At 46.8% G+C, this 24205-nt stretch overlaps 1 protein-coding gene across 1 annotated transcript in view; it reads left to right on the forward strand.

The window, feature by feature from the left end:
• CLPTM1 (CLPTM1 regulator of GABA type A receptor forward trafficking) overlaps positions 1-24205 on the forward strand; it is a 326345-nt gene that overhangs the window by 126787 nt on the left and 175353 nt on the right. The window contains exons 6-7 of the mRNA XM_069207717.1: positions 8974-9059; positions 9312-9432. Coding sequence (XP_069063818.1) covers positions 8974-9059; positions 9312-9432 — 207 coding nt within the window. The remainder of the gene's footprint in view (positions 1-8973; positions 9060-9311; positions 9433-24205) is intronic.

Below are 24205 nucleotides of genomic sequence, written 5' to 3' on the forward strand. Positions count from 1 at the left end.
TGCTCTGGGTGGAGGTGCTTCACACCTCCCCCCTGCAGGAACTGTAACACCTAGCAGTGAGCCTCAAAGGCTCAGGCTTCGTGTTACAATGCCCCAGGGCACTCCAGATAGTGGAGATGCCCGCCCCCTGGACACAGCCCCCACTTTTGGCGGCAAGTACAGGGGAGATAATGAGAAAAACAAGGAGTCGTCACTGGCAAGTCAGGACAGCCCCTGAGGTGACTCTGACTTTTAGAAATCCTCCATCTTGCAGATGGAGGATTCCCCCAATAGGATTAGGGATGTGACCCCTCCCCTCAGGGAGGAGGCACAAAGAGGGTGTAGCCACCCTCAGGGCTAGTAGCCATTGGCTACTAACCCCCCAGACCTAAACACGCCCTTAAATTTAGTATTTAAGGGCTCCCCAGAACCTAGGAACGCAGATTCCTGCAACCTAAGAAGAAGAGGACTGCTGAGCTTAAAAACCCTGCAGAGAAGACGGAGACACCAACTGCCTTGGCCCCAGCTCTACCGGCCTGTCTTCCCCCCTTCGGAAGAAAACTGCTCCAGCGACGCTTTCCCCAGGACCAGCGACCTCTGAATCATCAGAGGACTGCCCTGCTCTAAAAAGACCAAGAAACTCCCGAGAACAGCGGCACTGTTCACCCAAGATTGCAACTTTGTTTCCAAAGAAGCAACTTAAAGACAACAGCAATTCCCGCCAGAAGCGTGAGACTTGCAACTCTGCACCCGGCGCCCCCGGCTCGACTTGTGGAGAAACAACACTGCAGGGAGGACTCCCCGGTGACTCGGAGACTGTGAGTAACCAAAGTTGTCTCCCCTGAACCCCCACAGCGACACCTGCAGAGGGAATCCCGAGGCTCCCCCTGACCGCGACTGTCTGATTCCCAGATCCCGACGCCTGGAAGAGACCCTGCACCCGCAGCCCCCAGGACTTGAAGGATCGGAACTCCAGTGCAGGAGTGACCCCCAGGAGGCCCTCTCCCTTGCCCAGGTGGTGGCTACCCTGAGGAGCCTCCCCCCCTTGCCTGCCTGCATCGCTGAAGAGAGCCCTTGGTCTCCCATTGATTCCTATTACAAACCCGACGCGTGTTTGCACACTGCACCCGGCCGCCCCGCGCTGCTGAGGGTGTACTTTTCATGTGGACTTGTCTCCCCTGGCACCCTACAAAACCCCCCTGGTCTGCCCTCCGAACTACCACACTACCACAAGATAGAGCATTGGTATTATCTCTTTTTGCCACTATCTTACCTCTAAGGGGAACCCTTGGACTCTGTGCATACTATTCCTTACTTTGAAATAGTGCATACAGAGGCAACTTCCTACAGCCGTCGAGATGCAAGAAAAGGAGCATTGTACCACTGTCGGTCATACCACAACAAGCTTCCCCCACAACGGTTCCAGCTTTGACGCTCCTAACACTGTCCGTTCCTCCGTTCGGCGTCAACCCCCATACTCCTGGCCAACTCCGATATGGACCCGGACCGTCGTCACACTATGCTGATTCAGACTTCGGCAGGAATCTGGCTCCCCAGGTTGGATCCTAACCCTTATTCTCTTCGGTTGGGGTACGGTGAGGATTGAGAGGGAGTCACTGAACCCTTTGGAGTATGAGCTATAAGTTCCCATGGACTTGGCTTATGGACCTGGGTGCAGCCAGAAGTCTGGACACTTTTCTCCACTAGCATGGCTAGGGAGGAGGGAGCGTTCCACTCAATGGTGTTGAGAAGAGTGGCTGAGGTAGTGGGCCTCCAGCTGCCTTCAGTGGCAGTCAGGACTAACCTTTTCTCCTGACGGGTTATGCTTCAGCCTGGTGCTTCCACTTCTGAACTCCTTTTGCCCTTTGATGAAGCCTTCACTAATGTCCTGCCAGGGACCTAGTCTAAACCCAACCCAGGGGCTACTGTGAACATGATGATCACCCGCCCGCCATAGACCCGCTCCAAATGACCCATTGTTCCTGGCGCAACACCCTACCCCTGAGAGCTTGGTTATCCAAGCCTCTGCATCTCTGGGCGCATTCCCTTCCGCACCCCCAGATAGGGTATCTAGTAGGTTGACCAATTTAGGAAGATATACTTTATGGTGTATGGTTGCGCAGATGCTGCCACTAGTCCTGGAGGAGTCCCGGGCCATTCTTTCCCAAGCTATTGCTGATGGGAGAGACGCAGCGAAGTTCACAATATGATGTGAGTTGAATATGACCAACTCACTAGCAGATCAGTTGTATTGATGGTGTCCTTGAGGCTCCACACTTGGTTGAGGACGTCTGGCTTTGCAGGGGATGTCCATGCCACCCTTTATAGACTTGCCCTTTGGTGCTTCAAGGAGTCCCAGGCTACAGCCAGGTCCTCAGGCCTCGCAGCTGCCCCTCACCCTCCCATCCCCTCCCCAAATGTCCAACCCCACCCCCCCTAGCCTGCCTTTCGCCCCTTTTGTGACTACCGAAGGGCCGCCCATTCACATCCGTTCCCCTCCAGCCTCTGTGAGGCTGGGGATGTTGAATCCAAAGTCCTCGTAAATTGGGTAGCCAGTGGTCTAGCCAGTTCATAGACCCCCCCCGCAGCAGATTCCAAGCATTCCTAGTCTGCCTCTTCCCCACCAGGGAGCAGTCGGAGCCAGGATTCACCATCACCTGCCCCTCTGGCAGTTCATCATGTCGTACAGGAGGGTTTTTCAAATGGGCAGAAGGGGCTACCCCCTCCCCTTTGAAACTACCTCTCCATCCATGCCACCATTCTATGATCTGATGACAGAGGATCACTTGGCACTTCTCTACTAGGAGGTTATGGCTTTCTTGCCCAAGCAAGGCTTGGAGAGGGGCCCTGTGCCAGAAGTAGGTCATGGTTGTTACTCCTACTGCTTTCTGGTGCCCAAAAAGGTCAGGGGCCCCAGCCCTACCTAGGCCTTTGGTACATCAGTCTCTTCCTCAGGAAAGAGACGTTCAAAATGCTCAGTCTGGCTCAGGTTCTATCTGCCCAGAAGACTGGATGTAGGCATTGGTTTTGCAGGACACCTATTGCCATATTCCCATCCAGCCTGCCCACAGACTTTACTTGCGATTCATGGTAGGCCACAAGCATTTTCAGTTCTGTGCTTCCCTTTGCCCTACCAGCGCCCCTCAGGTGTTCACCAAGGCGATGGCAGAGGTCACTGCTCGTTTGTGAAGATAAGGGACTTCAGTCTTCCCCCTACCTTGACGACTGGCTGTTGAAGGCGGGCTCTCCCCAGGCTGTTGTCTCCCATCTCCAGACTACGGTGGACCTCCTGCATTTGCTGGGGTTCACTATAAACATGCTGAAGTCACACCTGACTCAGTCTCGGAGGCTCCCCTTCATTGGAGCTGTTCCGGACATGATGCAGTGTCAGGCTTTATTCGGGAGCGGTGATTCCAGGATATTCAAGCTATGATACCGATGTTTCAGCTTCTATCCTAGATTTTTGAGAGACTGATTCGGAGGCTACTGGGCCTCATGACCTCCTGCATCCTTCCAGTGTCACATGCCAGATGGCATATGTTAGCTCTGCAGTGGGACCTGATGTTCCAGTGGGCACAGGGGAATCTCTCCGACTTGATCCATATCTCAGAGTGTACTGCGCAAGATCTGCAGTGTTTGCTCTTGAACCGCGATTGGGTCAGATGCAGATTCCTCTCCCTTCCCCAACCAGATCTGACAGTAGTGACAGATGCGTTACTCCTGGGATGGGTGGTCACATGGGAGAGGCAGAGATCAGAGGTGTCTGCGCTCTACATCAAGCTTGTTGAGCTCAGGGAGATCAGACTGGCATTTAAAGCATTCCTTCCCTCTCTTAAAGAGAAACTAGTGCAGGTGTTCACGGACAACACCACTGCCATGTGGTACTGTAACAAACAGGGCAGGGTGGGGTGGTGGACTCTTTGTCAGGAGGCTCTGCACCTCTTTGCATGGCTGGAACATCTGGGCATTTCCCTTGTGGTGCAACACCTGTCATGCTCTCTGAACCCAAGAGCGGACAAACTCAGCTGATAATGCCTGGTCGATCACAAATGGCGCCTCTATCTGGAGGTGGTGCAAGGTCTCTTTCAGCAGTGGGGAGAGCATTGGCTAGATCTGTTCACCTCTGCAGAACTCGTGCAATGTCTGCAGATGTGTCCGTTGGAGTTTCTAAAGCGGCACTTGCTCTATGATGCTTTTCGACTTGAGTAGCGTTCAGTCCTCCTGTATGGCTTTCCGTCCATACCACTTCTGCTCAGAGTTCTAAAGAAGATCAATAACGACTGGCCCAAGTAATCCTTGTGGCTCCGGACTGGGCACGAAGAGTCTGGTATCCCGAGCAATTGAGCATAGCCATTGATCCTCTGTTCATACTGCCCCTTCGGGAGGATCTTCTGTTGTAGCAACAAAGCAGGGTTCTCCACCCGAACCTGTCCAGTTTCTGCCTTCTTGGGTGGAGATTGAGCGACAGCAGTTGACCGCTTTTGACCTTCGCCTGAAGTCTGTAATGTTATCTTGGCAGCCGGTTATCCCTCCACCAAAACGATATACGCCTGTCGATGGAACAGAGTTATGGCATGATGCGAAGACAAGTCTGTTGACCCCCCTCTCTTTCCGAGTTCTTCTTGTTAATTCTTTCTTTGGCCCGGCAGGGCTCTGAATTTAGCACCCTCTTAGGTTATTTGTCTGCAGTCTCTGCATTTCTAAAATTACCTTACCAACCCTCTTTTTTTTAAGTCTCCTATAGTTAGTAGGTACCTTAAGGGTCTTACCCACGTGTTTCCGCTGTCACCATTCATTATGACTGAGTGGGATTTGAATTTGGTTCTGGTATTTCTCATGTGTGCTCCTTTTGAGCCTCTTCACAATTGTCCTCTCAGGCTTCTAACATTGAAAATGGCCTTCCTTGTGGCCTTTACATCTGCCCGAACGGTGAGTAAGTGCAGGCATTGTCATCTAAGCCACCCAATCTTTCCAGCAGTCCTGACAAAGTGGTGCTTTTCACCAGGACTTCCTTTTTGCCAAAAATGTTCATGCCCTTTCTTGTAGATCAGTCCATCACCTTGCCTACTATTTAGGCATCCCCTCATCCTTCTAGGGAAGAGGAGAGACTCCACTGCCTGGACCCAAAAAAAGTGTTGGCTGTGTACCTTGTTCGTACCAAAGAGTTCTGGTTGGACGATCAACTCTTGGGTATGTGGGTGTGAAGAAAGGTCGGGCAGTGCAGAAGAGGAACATCTCTAGATTGGTTGTTCTTTGCATTGAAATGTGCTACCCATTGGCTAAAAAGCAACCCAAGGGTTTGCACGCTTACTCTACCAGAGCAGCAGCTGCAACCACTGCGTTAGCAGCCGGAGTTCCAGGCCTGGACATCTGGCAGGTAGCAACATGGGCATCACTGCGCACGTTCACCGGACATTACTGTCTGGATAGTCTGGTCCGGAGGGAAGGGTACTTTGCCTGTTCGGTCCTGCAGGACTTCTTAGTTATGATCTTGGTTCGCAGACCCACCTCCAGGGATGGTATTGCTTCAGTATCTGTTTTAAGGTAAGGTAAATACCTTTCAACTAGCCCATGATGGTTTCCTGCTTAAAACAAGGAGCAGCCAAGATCTTGATAGATTTGGTGATAATATTGTTAACCTCCACACGGGATTCCTAGTGCTCTTGCGTTACCACTTTATTAATGAGTCACAAGTGCCTGTCCCTAGAGAACCTACCATTCCATTCATGCATAGCATAGACCGAAAGTAGATGTCTCCTGACAGTTCCCCATGCCCACTTACCAAAAATCATCCAGGATCCCAAGCAGAGCGACCTTGGGAGAGCCCTCAATCTTCTGACCCGGGACCTCAAAGAGTATCCCAAATATACCATCCCAGTATCGTTGGGTAATTGTGCATCCCCTAATCATTTGGAAGAAATCTCCCACTCCTTGTCTGCATCTAGTACAAGTAGGTTCAGGGAACGTTTGACCTTGCCACAGTCTTCAAGGCATAAAATATATGTAGCAGAGAAATGTAAGTTTGATAAGGTGCAACTGGGCCGATCTAGCAAGAGTGCGAGTTGTCATGCATACTTCTCACCATTCCATCTCTTACAGGGGACCCAACAGTCCCTTCCTCTTCACCTTAAGATTCAGAAACGTACATGGAGACTGATTAACTATGGTCCTATATATCTGGGAAATGCCTTCCTTATCCAGCGGGCCCATTAGTATTCTGGCCTCTAGTGGATTGTATTCTGGAGGAGCAGTGAATTCACTTTACCACACCTGTGCATGTCTAAGCTGGAGAAAGCTGTAAAATTGGGATACATGTAGGGATAATTCTGTTTGAAGTGTTAAAGATTTCATGTCTTTGCCCTCCCAAATATCGCCCAATCTCGTAACCTCTATCCAGTTGCACCCCAGAAACCCCTTAAGGTGAGCCACTCGGTCCATGCTTCTTCCTGTCGAGAGGGGGATCTCCAATGTCACTCGGTGTACCCCTGGGCAATGGGTGTCCCATATAATATACCTACAATGTTATCCCGGCCAATTAGCGTTTCTTCTGCCCTAAAAGCAGGTTCCTCCCATCCACTATATATCCAGTGATTCACCACTAATAGAGATGGATGTCAGCCTTGGCCAGCCTCCTTCAGATGCAGACGTGATACATTTGTCAAAGGAAATTCTAGGGTGTTTGTTGGCCCATATGAATCTATGGGCTTTGGAAGTGATAGTTGCAAACCAGAAGTTTAGGGGCAATCCTGGAGGACATACATTTAATGAGGCCACTCTCTCCAGCAGGTTGAGGGGCAGTTTGGTCCATCTGTCCATATCTGCTTGGATGGCATCAATTAATGGCTGCATATCAATGCTCCAGGCCATTTCTGGCACCCAGGTCATATAGATCCCCAGATATCAGAAACTAAACAGTTGGCTGGTCGAGAGCATGATGTCATGTTTTATCCCCTCTCTCACCCCTTAGTGGTCCATCTGTGTTGAAATGTGCCTGACGTCCTATTTAAAATGTATATGTTTTCAAGATTTAAAACTTTTGAATATTTTACATGGTAGCTTGTTAACAATATGCCATTGTTCATCCATTTTGGTGTGCCCTAATCCTAATCCAACCATGTTCTAACCACAGGCAGTTCAGAGGACTCTTCTTTTAAAATAGTGTGTTTGAGGCTAAATACACATGTATTGCACTGCTGTAAGAGGAATGGGGTGGCACGTTAGCTAGGTAGTCACCTTGAATGAATAGTGTTGATATCATTTTTTTTTTTAACAAGCTCACCCACTGATAAATGTCCTGAAAAGTCATAAATTCACCGTTTGACTTTGATTCCGAGGTCGAAAGTTGCTGTAATACTGTGAACAGACGATCCCAAATCTGATGATCAGAAGGACATAACTAGATATTCACAACCAGAGTGGGTCACAACTAGTGTCTGGGGCATTGCAGTATGCTTTATTGACTGAAATTGAGTGGTTAGAGCAGTCCAGTGTTCATTGTCTATGTGTAGAATAGAAGCACTGGTCACAAAAGAATAGTACCCCCGTTCCTCACCTGAGTCACGTTATTCTGTATGTATGGCCATGGTGTTTGCTTATTTCCACTTATTTTTCCAACCATTGCTTAGGTCGGCGACAGACCGAAAGGTTATGAAAAAAAATAAGAATCTTCTGTGATGAAAAACAGGGACACTCTGAAACAAGTAGAGGAAGTGTGTGTATATTTATTTTATTGCAGATATAGTTTGTGTAGATGCAGGATGCTTGAGGCATTTTGTTGTCACTTCACAATCCAGAAGGATTAGAGCACAGTTTGGCACAGATAAGAAATCCACTACATTTAATTTCAATGGGCATATGTATTTTCCACTTAAGCATCTATGCTTTAATTAAATATCACTATGTACATAGCCATGCAAGATAAGGAGTAGCGGTAGCGCAGAACATTCGGAAGAACGTTTCTTCTCTTATTCCAAGCACCAGCCACTAAGGATAAGATCAACTGTTTTGAAATTGATGCACTACATGTGACTTTATGATGGATGAATGTTGCAAAAGAAACCTTACTAATCTGTATTGATTTTTCCGTTTGTCATTATATTTTGAATATTTGACCCTCAGTTTAAGAAGAAGGAAATACAATTTCTTTTGTTGATGTTCACAGAAAGCAGTACAGTAGATCCTATTTAGTTTTAATGGGAATCAGGAGTTTAGCTGAGCCTTTGGCTTGCAGGCCTGTGCCCCGTCACCCAGTGACTTTTAATCCACTTAGCTTGCTCTGTTTTAGCACATTTGTTTATTTCTTTCAAGATGGCTGCCATGTTTATAGTTAGGAAGGTGTTTTAGTTTCACGTTATCAGTGCCACTCTGTAAAGGCGTCACTATCAGCGTCCCTGAATATACACTCCCAAAGGACCATTATGCTGTGTGGGACATTGAGTTATCGATGGACATTTTATTGAGTAATTACTGATATTCACAACTCTGATAAAAAATAACACCATTCTAAGCCAACCGAAACATAGCAGAATTATGATAAAAATTAGATTTTACAATGAAGTTGCAGAATGACCACTGAAGATAAGTAACTTGTTTTTTAGAATGTTTCAAAATGTATAAAGTAGTACGTTGATGCAGGATGAGAACACAGTCATAATAACTTAGTTATCACATTGTATGGTTGATGCAATCAGCATGGGAATTGTTAACTCTTTTGGTGTGCGTCTCCCCATTCTCTGTCTCTAGTGACAATTCTCTGTCTCTAGTGACAATTCTCTGTCATGCCTCTATAGGTTTTCCATGCCACTCTGGCCTTTTTCCTTTAGCGACACAGTATCTTAATTCTATATCGACAAGTCTTACTAAGCGTCTGGAGCTAAAATTCATTTGTTACTTAGTTACTTAAAGTTTGATATCCCTGTCCACCTTCTAGCAGTCACGCCTTGACTACACTATAAATGCAATGCTTCCATTAACCACTTTACGTTTGCCTTCCAGTGCTTAATAAATACAAACGGCGAAGGTTCCTGAAAACAAAGAATCTTCTGACCGGCGAGACAGAGGCAGATCCAGAGATGATTAAGGTAAAATGTTTCTGCTGCTTGAAACAGTAAGGGAAGGTGTGCTGAAAGACTTCTGGTGGGGCAGCATTAAGTAAGTCTAGGGTAGAAACTTCTATTATGTGAAGAGCAATCTCTGAGGATTTGCATAATGTAGCTGATACTTGCCTCATCTGCTGCATGGTAGGTCTCAGAGTGCTCAGTTCTGTATCTGGTGGGCGTATATAGAGGTGCAGAGTGGTATATCTACCCACGTAACACTTGCTTTTCTTACAGCGCGCTGAGGACTATGGCCCCATTGAAATTATTTCCCATTGGCATCCCAACCTTACCATCAACATCGTGGACGACCACACTCCGTGGGTGAAGGGGAGTGTGCCACCCCCACTCGATCAGTGTGAGTCATATTGCCTTTAAAAAGCAATTTTCTTTACTTTCTTGGTGATATGCTTTTATCATTGTTCTCACCAGAGTGACCATTGGATCTCATTAGGGACCATGGTTATCTTTCTCAGCATAATGCATAAGCACATAGATTAATATCCCTATTTGCCTAAATTGTTCAGGAAAAGGGGTCCATTGAGAGTTTGCTGCTAGACCAGACTGTCAATGGGGTTGATGGCTTGAACAAAAGAGGGGGAATCATACAAAAGTATTTTGAAGCAACTGCATTTGTCTGGTTCTGTTCAGCTTTAATCTTTCCTCTTTCAATGATTAGTTGAAAGTTATCAGTGTTGCTGCAACCACCTCTCAGCGTTTCTGTAATAGCCTTAGTTAGTCTCTCTCTGGTTCCCTTGTCTTACCTACAGTTAAACTGTCTTCCTCTTGGTTTACTGTGTTGCTAGTTTCTACTTTCTACTGCATTTTTTTCTATGCAGAGCTTTTCTGTGTAGGAAAGTGGATTATGTGATGAGGTTGTGAGACCTCACAATATTATCATGTCACGATATCTATCTGGTCCAGTTAGGTTCTCTAATAAAACCTTCGGCTTAGCACTGGATAGCCGTGACACACAGCAGTCAGGCTTAAAGGAACAGTTGTAAAGCATTTGTAAGTACCAAAATATTCAATAAGTAAGAAACAAAACACAATAAAAATCCATCACCAGTTTATTGAAAGAGTTTATTTTATGCTTTAAATAGACATTTACTTCACTGAGGCAGTAGCCAGCTGGCTCGGCCATCTGTGGCCATCTCCTGATAGCCTTCTTGCTGGATATTGTCATACCTCCTGTAGGAAGTTGGCTCTGTATGTGCTATTTCAAAGTAAGGAATAGCATGCACAGAGTCCAAGGGTTCCCCTTAGAGGTAAAATAGTGGTAAAAATAGATAATACTAATGCTCTATTTTGTGGTAGTGTGGTCGAGCAGTAGGCTTATCCAAGGAGTAGTGTTAAGCATTTGTTGTACATACACATAGACAATAAATGAGGTACACACACTCAGAGACAAATCCAGCCAATAGGTTTTGTATAGAAAAATATCTTTTCTTAGTTTATTTTAAGAACCACAGGTTCAAATTCTACATGTAATATCTCATTCGGAAGGTATTGCAGGTAAGTACTTTAGGAACTTTAAATCATAAAAATTGCATGTATACTTTTCAAGTTATTGACAAATAGCTGTTTTAAAAGTGGACACAGTGCAATTTTCACAGTCCCTAGGGGAGGTAAGTTTTTGTTAGTTTTACCAGGTAAGTAAGACACTTACAGGGTCCAGTTCTTGGTCCAAGGTAGCCCACCGTTGGGGGTTCAGAGCAACCCCAAAGTCACCACACCAGCAGCTCAGGGCCGGTCAGGTGCAGAGTTCAAAGTGGTGCCCAAAACACATAGGCTAGAATGGAGAGAAGGGGGTGCCCCGGTTCCGGTCTGCTTGCAGGTAAGTACCCGCGTCTTCGGAGGGCAGACCAGGGGGGTTTTGTAGGGCACCGGGGGGGACACAAGTCCACACAGAAATTTCACCCTCAGCGGCGCGGGGGCGGCCGGGTGCAGTGTAGAAACAGGCGTCGGGTTCGCAATGTTAGTCTATGAGAGATCTCGGGATCTCTTCAGCGCTGCAGGCAGGCAAGGGGGGGGTTCCTCGGGGAAACCTCCACTTGGGTGAGGGAGAGGGACTCCTGGGGGTCACTCCTCCAGTGAAAGTCCGGTCCTTCAGGTCCTGGGGGCTGCGGGTGCAGGGTCTCTCCCAGGCGTCGGGACTTTAGGTTCAAAGAGTCGCGGTCAGGGGAAGCCTCGGGATTCCCTCTGCAGGCGGCGCTGTGGGGGCTCAGGGGGGACAGGTTTTGGTACTCACAGTATCAGAGTAGTCCTGGGGTCCCTCCTGAGGTGTCGGATCTCCACCAGCCGAGTCGGGGTCGCCGGGTGCAGTGTTGCAAGTCTCACGCTTCTTGCGGGGAGCTTGCAGGGTTCTTTAAAGCTGCTGGAAACAAAGTTGCAGCTTTTCTTGGAGCAGGTCCGCTGTCCTCGGGAGTTTCTTGTCTTTTCGAAGCAGGGGCAGTCCTCAGAGGATGTCGAGGTCGCTGGTCCCTTTGGAAGGCGTCGCTGGAGCAGGATCTTTGGAAGGCAGGAGACAGGCCGGTGAGTTTCTGGAGCCAAGGCAGTTGTCGTCTTCTGGTCTTCCGCTGCAGGGGTTTTTCAGCTAGGCAGTCCTTCTTCTTGTAGTTGCAGGAATCTAATTTTCTAGGGTTCAGGGTAGCCCTTAAATACTAAATTTAAGGGCGTGTTTAGGTCTGGGGGGTTAGTAGCCAATGGCTACTAGCCCTGAGGGTGGGTACACCCTCTTTGTGCCTCCTCCCAAGGGGAGGGGGACACAATCCTAACCCTATTGGGGGAATCCCCCATCTGCAAGATGGAGGATTTCTAAAAGTTAGAGTCACTTCAGCTCAGGACACCTTAGGGGCTGTCCTGACTGGCCAGTGACTCCTCCTTGTTTTTCTCATTATTTTCTCCGGCCTTGCCGCCAAAAGTGGGGCCTGGCCGGAGGGGGCGGGCAACTCCACTAGCTGGAGTGTCCTGCTGGGTTGGCACAAAGGAGGTGAGCCTTTGAGGCTCACCGCCAGGTGTGACAATTCCTGCCTGGGAGAGGTGTTAGCATCTCCACCCAGTGCAGGCTTTGTTACTGGCCTCAGAGTGACAAAGGCACTCTCCCCATGGGGCCAGCAACATGTCTCGGTTTGTGGCAGGCTGCTAAAACTAGTCAGCCTACACAGATAGTCGGTTAAGTTTCAGGGGGCACCTCTAAGGTGCCCTCTGGGGTGTATTTTACAATAAGATGTACACTGGCATCAGTGTGCATTTATTGTGCTGAGAAGTTTGATACCAAACTTCCCAGTTTTCAGTGTAGCCATTATGGTGCTGTGGAGTTCGTGTAAAACAGACTCCCAGACCATATACTCTTATGGCTACCCTGCACTTACAATGTCTAAGGTTTTGCTTAGACACTGTAGGGGCACAGTGCTCATGCACTGGTACCCTCACCTATGGTATAGTGCACCCTGCCTTAGGGCTGTAAGGCCTGCTAGAGGGGTGTCTTACCTATACTGCATAGGCAGTGAGAGGCTGGCATGGCACCCTGAGGGGAGTGCCATGTCGACTTACTCATTTTGTTCTCACCAGCACACACAGGCTTGTAAGCAGTGTGTCTGTGCTGAGTGAGGGGTCTCTAGGGTGGCATAAGACATGCTGCAGCCCTTAGAGACCTTTCTTGGCATCAGGGCCCTTGGTACTAGAAGTACCAGTTACAAGGGACTTATCTGAATGCCAGGGTGTGCCAATTGTGGATACAATGGTACATTTTAGGTGAAGGAACACTGGTGCTGGGGCCTGGTTAGCAGGGTCCCAGCACACTTCTCAGTCAAGTCAGCATCAGTATCAGGCAAAAAGTGGGGGGTAACTGCAACAGGGAGCCATTTCTTTACACCTCCTACTACCAGCAATTTTTTTCTGTTCCTGGGATCACATCACACTTCCTAGCAAGGGGGCTACCTGTTGTCTCGGTGACAACTGATGTTAACAGTTGAGAAGGGCCACAAGGAACTTGGGCAACAAATTAGTGACTTTTTAAACTAACCTTCTTATTAAAAGTTAAATCCCACTTCAGCCGTGAGTTAGATTTACTGTAACAATTAATTTGATACTTTGGAGCACTGTCTCTGGTAGTTACAAATGGGGGTTAGCACTTAGTGCAGTGGCTGGTAATTTCATGTTAGCCACTGGGGCTACCAACCTTACTACAGTAAAAACAGCAATTTTGTGTTTTCACTGTCAGGGTATGTTGAACACAAGAGAAATATGCCCTTCTTTTTTGATTCTAGCACCCTGTGTTGGGAGAAACCAAGGCCTTTGAGTGCCTTATTATAATTGAAAAGGAAAGTTTTGACTTGGCAATTGGCTTTATTTTGCCTGTCGAGTTGACATTGAGGGAGCTGGCTGACTAGGCTGCAGTGACAGGCCTAGAGTCACATTTTCACCTTATCACTGTAGTAGTGGCACAATTTACTGCTGCTTTTCATTGGTGACATTTTAACTTACTAGCCCTGGGTACCTCTTGTACCATATACTACGCACCTAAAAGTAAGTTAAACATGCCTCGATAGGTCAGAGCACATGCACTGGTGCCTTGACTGTAGAGCTTAGTGCACTTCAGAGTCGAAATACCAGCATCATAAGTCCAAATCCTGAAGGTGAATGGGGGAAATCTAGCAAAAAGGGAAACTTTCCTATATTGAGAGTGAGAGAAATTGCCCTTCGATGAAAAAATGATGTGAAAAGCCTCAAAATAATTGTCCAAAATATGCAAAGCCTAATAATGTGAATTTATGCCAGTACGCTCACAGCCAGGGCAATATTTACATGCATAAACATTTCAATGTCTCAACCCAGAAGCAGATCTTGGTAAACTTTGCTTCTCCAGAATTGGATTTTTCATAGAATAACATGCTTCAGTCATTCCTAGTCGTCAGTGGGAAGCCCACAGTACCATAGAAAGCTGTAGTCAATGACATACATAGCAATTAATATTTAAAAAAACATTCTCTTAAGTAGCTTATCCTCATCATTTAATAAGAAACAAAGTTAAGCCAATCAGGCAACACCACCCTCTAGAATACTCACCACTGAGGCTTCCGTCCCTCAGATTATCTGCTGTATGTTGTGTGATGGGAGTCTTCCTGAGCTCCACTAGGTTTACTACAGTTTTCCTCTATTCTGAAGACAAATTCACTTCAGGAAAAGACTATGATCTGTGTCTGAAGATTCTGACTAAACAACCTTGTCAGAAGCAGCAAAGGAAGGACTGTTCAGGCCGTGTGGAACATGTAGAAAGAAAACTCTGCACTCAGAGGATCCACACAAAGCGTGCATCTACTGTCTACACCCTGAAGTAAAAGACACTGAGATTTGCCCCACCTTTTCTCAAAATATATTTAAAGATAGAGAGGGAAGATTACTAATTTGGTTACAAAAATTAAAATTTAAGGAAAGCCCTCTTTCTGAAGACAGGGATGATACCTCGAAGGCTGAAAAATCCCTAAAGACGGATGGGTCTCATGAGCGAGTGCTTCCAGGGTCACCAAAATATGCAATGAAAGACATCATAGATCATCAGGACATTAAAAAAAGTCAGAGTAATGTTCACTTTCATCCAAAAAGGAAAAAAAATCTCCTTGGAGACAGTTTAATCTGAATGTACTACGCCTTCACTAAAGGAGACACACTTGAAAAAAATCACCCTCTTTACCATTGACAAAGAAATCTCTTAAAACTTTTGAAATCACATTTTCCATTCTGTTCGACAACCTCAGCAACAACAGCATAGATGGTTACCACTGCGATGGCAGTGTCGACCTTTAGATCTGGTGCATCACCAATGATCATTTTGTCATTGCTGATAGCCTTGATGATAATGCTATCCACAAGAATCCTGTTGACGAGAGCACTGTCAACCAAGATGTTATCGTTTAAGTTATCTACAGCGAAGACACCGCTGGTGATGACTTCGGCGACACCGTCAACAACACAGCCAGTGACGGTATCAATAACGACATTGTCAATGAAAAACCATTGATACCATTGTCAACAATTTCTATAAGGAGGAAATCACTTAGAGACATATTGCCTGCGCACACCTCACCAAGTAAGGTTTCACCTTTTCCACCTGCACATCTGCTTTGTGATGATGAGTCTGAGCATGAAGGTTCTTTTGGGGCAGCACATAGTCCCTCTGAGCTGCATGTGAAAGGTGAAGAGGATGATGATGACCAATATTATGATGAGCAATATTATACCTCAGGAGAACAGCCCTGGCAATATGGAGACCAGTATTCAGGTTCTGGTCTCCAGGAGCTGCATGGAGAGTCTGTAGAAATGCCACTGACCCTAGTAAATAATGTTTATAACATGCCCTAAGATTAATATTGGAGGTTTCCAGACCCTGCACGGATTGCTTCCCCTGTGCAACCAATAAAATCAATGCTGTCACCACAGGTTCAAACCCCTGTTACTCGCACACCACGTATTTTAACCTCACCTACGACTGCAGTACCTATGCTAGCTAGGACACTAGCTGAACTGCCAGTGGATGATACATCCTCCTTGGATGAGGACAAGGAAGAAGGGGAGATTAGAGACACTACTTCAATCCCCAATGAATGGGGTGACTACGTAATCCCAACACCATCCTCACCAGTACTACCACAAGTAGATTCCCAACCTGACTACATTGGTGGCTTTCACAACCTTATGGAAATGTCAGCTAAAAGGTTCCAGCTTCTATTGGCAACTAAACAGTCATATTGATTCCACTGTGACGTACAAGAGCCCATGAAGAAATCAATCGGACCATTCTGATTGTTGATTTTATTTGGGAGGGAGACATTAAAACATTGAAATATCTTACTACAGTGTCTCCAGTGCTACCTAGACTGGACAAGAATATTAAAGCACCTGATTCACTTGCATGTTTAAGTAGCCATCCTAATCCGGATTCAGTAATAACACAAGCGGCCCAGCGCCGCTCAACGAATCCGTCTACTCCAATTTCCACACCACTAGATAGAGACAGGAATAGACTAGATAGTGTTAGAAAATGCTTCTCTTCCAGGGCAGCTACTACTGTCAGAGTGCTAATTCTTTAGCTTTACTAGGCTGCTACGACTGCCCGCTGTGATCGGACATCGCCACATACATTGGCCTCTTGCCAGAGGATGAGAAAGAGGAAGCGAAGACAATTTTACAAGAGAGAACGAACGTACACTGAGATTTATTGTCCAATAGACATATCATCAACCAGCTTTAGACAACCGGCAGGTAGAGCTGTCCTTCGGAGACAGGGATGGCTGAAGGAGACATAATTTAGGACAGAAATACAAAGCAAGATCCTGGACATGCCATATGACGGCGAGGCACTGTTCGGCAAGCAGGTAGACAATGCTCTACATATCAACAAAACTGACATGGAGACTACCAAATCCTTAGGTATCCTGCAAATGAGAAGACCGCCTATTAGGGAAGGGAGGGGGCTATACTCCCACAGAGTAGGTCATCAACCGTACATCAAGCAAAAGCAGCCCTTTCAGAGCCAGTATCGATCTCTGTATTCCCAGAAACCATACAGTCATCAACAGCTGCTTATAACCATCACCCAAAGGGAAACAAACTCCCCAAGGGAGAGACACTGCCAGAAAGCAGTGACCATTTAGCAGTGCCTGTTATCCCCTGTAATTCACTTAGACAAATTGGGAATCGTATTTCAAATTATTTACCTCAGTGGTCCCTTATAATGACTGACAAATGGGCGCTAGATGTGATCACTCATGAACACGTTGTAATTCACACAAAAAAAACACCAAATAGTACCTCGAAAGGGGCTGCTCCTCCCCACCTGAGGCCACTCCTGAGATACAACAACTTGTCTAACACTATTCAACCACTTGTGCCTCACAGTCAACAAGCACAAATCCTCTCAAATCTTAAACAACGTTAACTTTCTTGGAAGCGGTTCTGGGTGAGCATCACGACAAGGCATTCGCCTCACAAGAAAGGCGGATGCGGATTCAGCAGTTTGCATGAAAGTTCATCAGAAAAAAGTCCGTTTTAGTTTGACTGTACAAATCATTCCTCTGAATGATATCTGCTTGTATTACACTAATCCCAAATTCCTAAAATAATTAAGTTCACTCTGACCATAACATCCATGTAATGGTGGCCAAAGCGATAACATTCCCAACACAGATCCCCTAATTTGCAATAACTACAGACTCGTTCCTGGAGGGATGGATCTCTCATCTCCAGAATTTAACTATCCATGGAAAGTGGAACTTTATTTTTTTTAAACAAACTTTATTGCATTTTGTTTTAGAGTAGTTTCAGTTGCCTACTATTGATACATTTGCAAAGTCCAACACAAGGTACAGAAATTACTGAAAAACATTTGGCTCCACAGCTGAAAATCTTTTGGTGCGTTTGTTCAAATATCAAGTGGCAAATCATCCTGCAAGGTATTATCCCTGAGAAACAGGTTCCAATTATTAACTTATGCAAACAAGTGAAACCCCCCACCAACTGAACATCATCACTGCAGTAAGAAGTCTGTCACAGACTTGACACTTAATCCAGCTGTGTAACAAGGTTGCATCCGATAAAGGTGAGAATGCAGTCGTGTGCAGCTTTGTCACTGTGTATGAATTGGGCCACCACAAAGTCATGGTATTACAGATAGGGAACACATCAAATCAGGGTGCAGGGGGATATGCGCCGGCTAGTATTGCTTATGCCGATGATTGGAGCCATTTTTGCCAGCTTATGTGTCTAAAGAGTCCAGAGCTTTAAAGGGCTCCAATAGTGCATCCCATTCCAAAGCAATGGGTTTCTTTTGCAATCCCTGGTATTCTTCCCGGCGTAGAGCACCGCTCTCCGCCAACCCTCATTTTTCCACTTTCTCCTGCTACAAGAAAACCCTGGGCGCGAATGGGGTCTTCCAGCATCTCTTTGTAAGAGATTGCTAGTATTAGCGTCAGATGAACAAAGCAAGCTAATACTCTTGTGCTTTTGGGTCTGGGAACTAAGCCTGGAGTACAGTACTCCTATCAATGCCATTGGTTGTGGTTTTGAGTTCTGATAGGGCCTTAGTGATCTGTGTTGAGTATGTGGTCAGCATATGGCATTTCCATAGATAATTTGGCATGTTGCAAAGTGTGCATGTCGAATGGACTTTTGTGTGAAATAGGCTTGGTGTAATATAGAAAATTGTATAAATTTGAAGCTGGGGTTTCTGGAGATTTTCCAATAGGTATTGTATCGGAAAGCCCCATTCCTTATCCTGAAATTCCTAGCCATTTAGCCATCAGTAGGGTGTAAGGGAGGTCAGCGGGTATGCACCGAGACCTCGATATAGCCACCGGTCTAAGTGTCATCCGTTCAGCATGGTGTAAAGTGCTTGTAGTTGCTCATGTGTGGTAGGTTCAATGCTGTCTGGTGCCCAGTGTCGTCGCAGATAATGGATGATACTGGCCTGAATGAGGAATAGTGTGCCTGGTAGACTGTGGTCATGTACGAAATCGGTATGGCTTTGTAGGAACTCTCTGCAAAGAGGTCTCCTACTGTGGCCACTCCACCTTGAAACCACAGTTGTATTCTCTTGGCCGTGAGTATCCCGGATATGGTGGGGGAGGCCCATCAGTGTTATATTCAGGGTATATGGTATCTGTGGGCTGGTATACTGTAAAGTCATCCTGAAGTACGTAAGGGCAGTCTGCAATAGTAGGGGGCTGTCAGCTGGAAATGCAGAGCCCTGGCACAGCATACTGTGTAGTTTGCCTCGTTTAAGCATGGCATCTGTGTAGCCTATTTTTGAGAGGTTTTGGCCAGCCAGTCAATAGGATAGCCATTGTAATTGCCCCGCTATACAATTTGACTTGAAATTTGGGGCACCCATCCGTCCCTTATCAATCGGTCAGAAGTTTGTAAAGCGCACTGTTCACCCGTGAGGGTCTCCAGGCCGGGGGGGAGAGATGGGGGGGAAATGGGGGGTAGGGGGGTGCTACTACTGCTCGAACAGCCAGGTCTTGAGAAGTTTCCTGAAGGTAAGGAGGTCTTTGGTCTGGCACAGGTGGGTGGGAAGTGTGTTGCACGTTTTGGCAGCGAGGTGCGAGAATGATCTACCGCCGGTTGTAGTTCTGTGGACGCGTGGGATGGTTGCGAGGTCGGCGGAGCGGAGATGCCGAGTCTGGGTGTAGAAGGTGTTATGGGTGTTATCTGGCGTCGGTTGAAGTTTGGAGAAGCAGACCCTGCGACTTCCGCTTGCCCATATTAGGTCAACTAGCAGGGTATTCAGTAACTTAAAGATATGTTCAAGGACAACCACTGGAGTGTTAAGCAAATTCTAAAGTAAACGTGGTAACATGACCATTTCGGTGAGGGGCAATCGGCCCACCACTGAAAGTTGCAATGTGGTCCAGAAGATCTCTTGTCATCTAAGGATTGCTATAGTTTTGAGAAGGTTACCTTCTAGCACACCTGCTGCAGCACAGTGTATTTGAATCCCTAGTAACTGAACGTTGGGGGCAACATCTGAATAGCCATGCGCCAAAGGGAGCAAGGATGAAAGGTCATAGGAGTTTTAAAAGAGAATGCATAGGACTTATCAATATTGATGGGTAGGCCATCTAGGGACTCAAATGTAGTGAACAGCAGGGCCACTTACGTTAGGTCCACACGGAGATCTTTAATGTACAGGATCACATAATACTTCTATAAGGATATTGCATAGGTTGTGGGACCTACCGGGATACCCTAGCATCCTGTTGTATGCGTTGGGCCCAAGGGGTCCGGGGCTAGAACAATTAGAAGTGGCGATAGTGGGCAAACCTGTCCTGTACTGCCGTGTATTTTATATTCATTCGAGCGGAGTTGGATCGTTCATGTCTGGGTCGTGGGGGCTGTGTATACTAATCTTATCTAGCGGGTATAAGCAGGAGGGATGTTGAAGCTTTCAAGGGCAGCGATCATGAAATCCCAGGTTGTAGTGTCAAAAGCTTTGCTTAAGTCTAGGCATTATAAAGCCTGCCTTTCATTATCGCCCCAGCGCAGAATCCATAATCTGATATAGACGGTGTATGTTGAGGGAAGTATTGCGATTAGGAACAAAGCCACATTGCTCATTATGGAGGAGTTTGGAAAGCACAGGGAGTAGGCGGCGGGCCAACATCTTACTAAGAATTTTATATTCAGTGTTGAGTAGGGAAAGGGGTCTATAAGAGGACATATCGGAAGGATTCTTCTTTAGTTTTAATAGAGGTGACTAGTGCCCTGAGTTGTGGTGAGGGGGTAGTCCTCCTTTGGCAAGAGATGTATTTTAAATGCGTTGTAATTGTGGGGACAGCAGGCCTGGAAATGTGTAAAATTCGGTAGGGAGCCCATCAGAGCCGGGTGTTTTGTTCCTTGCTAATTCTTTGATTGCGCCCTGAATCTCGATCCGCGATCGTTGCCATGGAAGGGTCAATTGGTCCAGGAAACCAGAGATTGCTGTGGTGGGGGGGCACTGCTGGAGGAGGAGGACTTGCATGTAGGGCAGAGTAAAAATCATGGGTTGCTGTGTTAAAATCTAGCTGGATGTTGGCTTGTGTGTCTTGTATTGCAGTGATTGTGAGTATTGGAGTGGGTGAGGACATTGGTTGAATCAGACGGGCTAACAAAGCACCAGTTTCATCTGCCTCTGTATCTGTCTTTTGTAGATAAGCCCTATAATCGATGACTCGTAACCGTTCTAGTAACTCTGCAAACTCAGCCCTAGGTTCTTGTAGTTTGTGTGTTCAATTCGCTATCTATCACTGTCCTTTGTAATGGACGTAGGCTCTTCTCTACATGGTTAAGGTCCCTAAGAACAGTCATACAGGCTCCTGCAACTGTGCCTGTGAATGTTTCCTGGATCACTACTTTAAATGCTTCCCACTCTGTAAATACAGAGGAGGCAGTGTTGGTGTTTTCATGGAATATAATTGTCTATTGCAGTAGTTAATGTTTCCCTAAAGACCGCATTCTCTAATAACTGGGGTGCCATATGCCATGTGGGAATGGGAGTTGGGATACGACCCCACGAAAACATGACTTCAGGGGGTTTATAGTCTGATAGGGTTTTCCCGGATGATGTGAGATTGAAGTGAAGTTGAACATAGGGTCCTGTCAATCTGTGTGTGGAGTGGATGTGTGGGGGGAATAAAATAAGTATTTGCGCATACCTGTATTGTGAAGGTGCCAAACATAAGCAAGGGACTACTCCTGAGACCATTGTTTCAAAACTTTAGCTTGGTGAACTGAGGTAGCATGGGTGGGTGGGGGTGGGATCTGTCCAGATTGGTATCTAATACCGCATTAAATTCACCGCCCAGGATCCAAGTGTATTGGACCCAGTCTACACGGACCATGGTTAAGCTGGTCAAGAAGGCCTCTTGCTCAATGTTTGGGGAATATACGCTACCTATTACTACATAAGAGTTGTCTAGTGTACCGTGGAGTAAAACATACCTCTCCTACACATCAGTCCTGGTCTGTACAGCTGTAAAGGGGACTCCTGCTCTAATCCATATTGCTGCCTGTAGGAAAGTGCCTCTTTTTCTCAAAGTTACCCCACGTTTTAATTGGTACATGTTGTGATTTCGACTGAAAGTGCACTAGGTTCCTGCTAACCAGGTCACCAGTGACAGATTTCATTCCCAAAACTGTAGAATTGTTCCTCAATTTGCAAATCCTTTAGGTAAGTTCCTAGTAAATACTACTCCTAGTACCTAGGGCGTGAGGTGCTAAAGAGGGTCCCTACGAGCTGCAGCACGAATTGTGCCACCCTAAGGGACCCCTCACCAAGCACACGCAAGACTTCCATTGCAGACTGTGTGTCTTGGTGCAGACAAAAGTGGAAACACGTCATGTCGCACATCCCTGTGTGTCATGTCCCCTACCGCCGCATGTAGTATTTGTAAGTCACCCCTACAGTAGGTAGACAGCCCTAAGGCAGATGGCTTAATATTACTTGTGAGGGCATACCTGCACAAGCTGAAACGCTGAAGTCGGTATTCCCAATTGTTATATAATACAATACACTGTTCCAAAAAAGATAAAGAAAGAAAAAGAGAATACTAGGGAGTCCTAATTAATAGGAGCAAGAGTCCTCACACACCCTATTGGGTGTCATGCTTCATCATCGGACGGCTCCTCGTCAGACTGGCGCTGCAATGTCTGACGGGCTCCCCCCGAAGGGGGGCTCTTTGCCGGCGATCTTTTCTCGATGATGCCACAGAACCCAATTATGGGTCCGAAGGGAGAGAGGAGAGATCAAAAGAGAATAAAATTGGCTCAGAACCCTCACTAAATGTCGGTAGGCCCAAGCCAGCGGTGCGGGACGGTGCTTCGTGACCCTCACAAGCGGTGTCCACAGGCCACGGTGCAGGCAGCGGTGCAGGTGTCAGCAGGAGCGTCGTCTGGGATGCCCAGGCTGCAGCGTGAGCAAGCGATGCCGGAGTGCGGGCCCACAGGTTGCAGTGCGAGCAGTGGCTTGGTGAAGTCATCCGATGACTACATCAGTGAGATCAGGGGCGCTGTGCGAAGCAGGGCAGTGCAACTCCGTGTGGCGTCGGCAGGTCACGGTGTGGGCCAGCAGTGTCGTTGGCGGCATCACTGTGATTTCTCTTCTTGAACAACACAAAACACAGTTCCCAGTGCTGCAGGTCGAGGAAACTGAAGTCTCTGGTGCCCATGAGACTTCCAACAGGAGGCAAGCTCTACTCCAAGCCCTTGGAGAATTTTCTCAAGCAGGGCACACAGCAAAGTTCACCCTTTGCACTCTTTTCAGGCAGAAGCAGCAACTACAGGCCAGGCCAGTCCAGCAAAGCAGCACAGCAAAGGGACAGTACTCCTCCTTCAGATCTTCTGCTCTTCTCCTGGGCAGAGGTTCCTCTTGATTCCAGAAAGATTCTAAAAGTCTGGGGTTTTGGGTCTTCTTCTTATGCCCAGTTCTGCCTTTGAAGTTGGTAAACCTCAAAGCAAAGTCTCAAGTGTTTGCAAGATCCTTCCTTGTCCAGGCCAGGCCCCAGGCACTCACCAGGGGGTCGGAGACGGCATTGTGTGAGGGCAGGCACAGTCCTTTCAGGTGTGAGTGACTACTCCTCCCCTCCTGCACAGATGGCTAATCAAGATATGCAGGATATACCCCAGCACCCTTTGTGTCACTGCCTAGAGGAGAGGAGTGACCAACCCAACTGTCAAACTGGCCCAGACAGGGAATCCACAAAAAGGCAGAGTCACAGAATGGATTAAGCAAGAAAATGCCTTTTTTGTAAAAGTGGCATTTTCAAACTAACAATCTAAAAAACAACTTCACTAAATAATTTTAATTGTGAGCTCAGAGACCCTAAACTCCAATTTTTTATCTGCTCTGAAAGAGGATCTGCGCTTTAAGGATATTTAAAGGCAGCCCCTATGTTAACCTATGAGAGAGATAGGCCTTGCACAGTGAAAAACGAATTTAGCAGTATTTCACTGTTAGGACATATAAAACACACTAGTATATGTCCTACCTTAAACATACACTGCACCCTGCCCATAGGGCTACCTAGGACCTAACTTAGGGGTGCCTCACATGTAGTAAAGGGAAGGTTGAGGCCTGGCAAGTGGGTACACTTGCTTAGTCGAATTGGCAGTTTAAAACTGCACACACAGACACTGCAATGGCAGGTCTGAGTCATGTTTACAGGGCTACTAATGTGGGTGGCACAACCAGTACTGCAGGCCCACTAGTCGCATTTGATTTACAGGCCCTGGGCACCTCTAGTGCACTTTACTAGTAAATCAAATATGCCAATCATGGATAAACCAATCAACAGTACAATTTCTATAGGGAGCACTTGGACTTTAGCACTGATTAGCAATAGTAAAGTGTGCAGAGACAATAAACCAGCAAAAACAGACCTAAAAAAATAGGAGGAAGAAGGCAAAAAGTTGGGTGATAACCCTGCAAAAAAGGCCATTTCCAACAGCCTTCCTATGTCGGAAAGCCTCAAAAGACTGTCACTTTTGAAATGCGAATCTGGCTCCACCTCACAGCAGTGGAAGCTGACACCCTTGTCCAGAGCTCCATTTGGCACCTGGACAGGCAGGAACATTAGCTAGTCAGGCATGCATACCAC

This window comes from Pleurodeles waltl, chromosome 9 (genome assembly GCF_031143425.1).
Source record: "Pleurodeles waltl isolate 20211129_DDA chromosome 9, aPleWal1.hap1.20221129, whole genome shotgun sequence".
Classification (NCBI taxonomy): Eukaryota; Metazoa; Chordata; class Amphibia; order Caudata; family Salamandridae; genus Pleurodeles; species Pleurodeles waltl.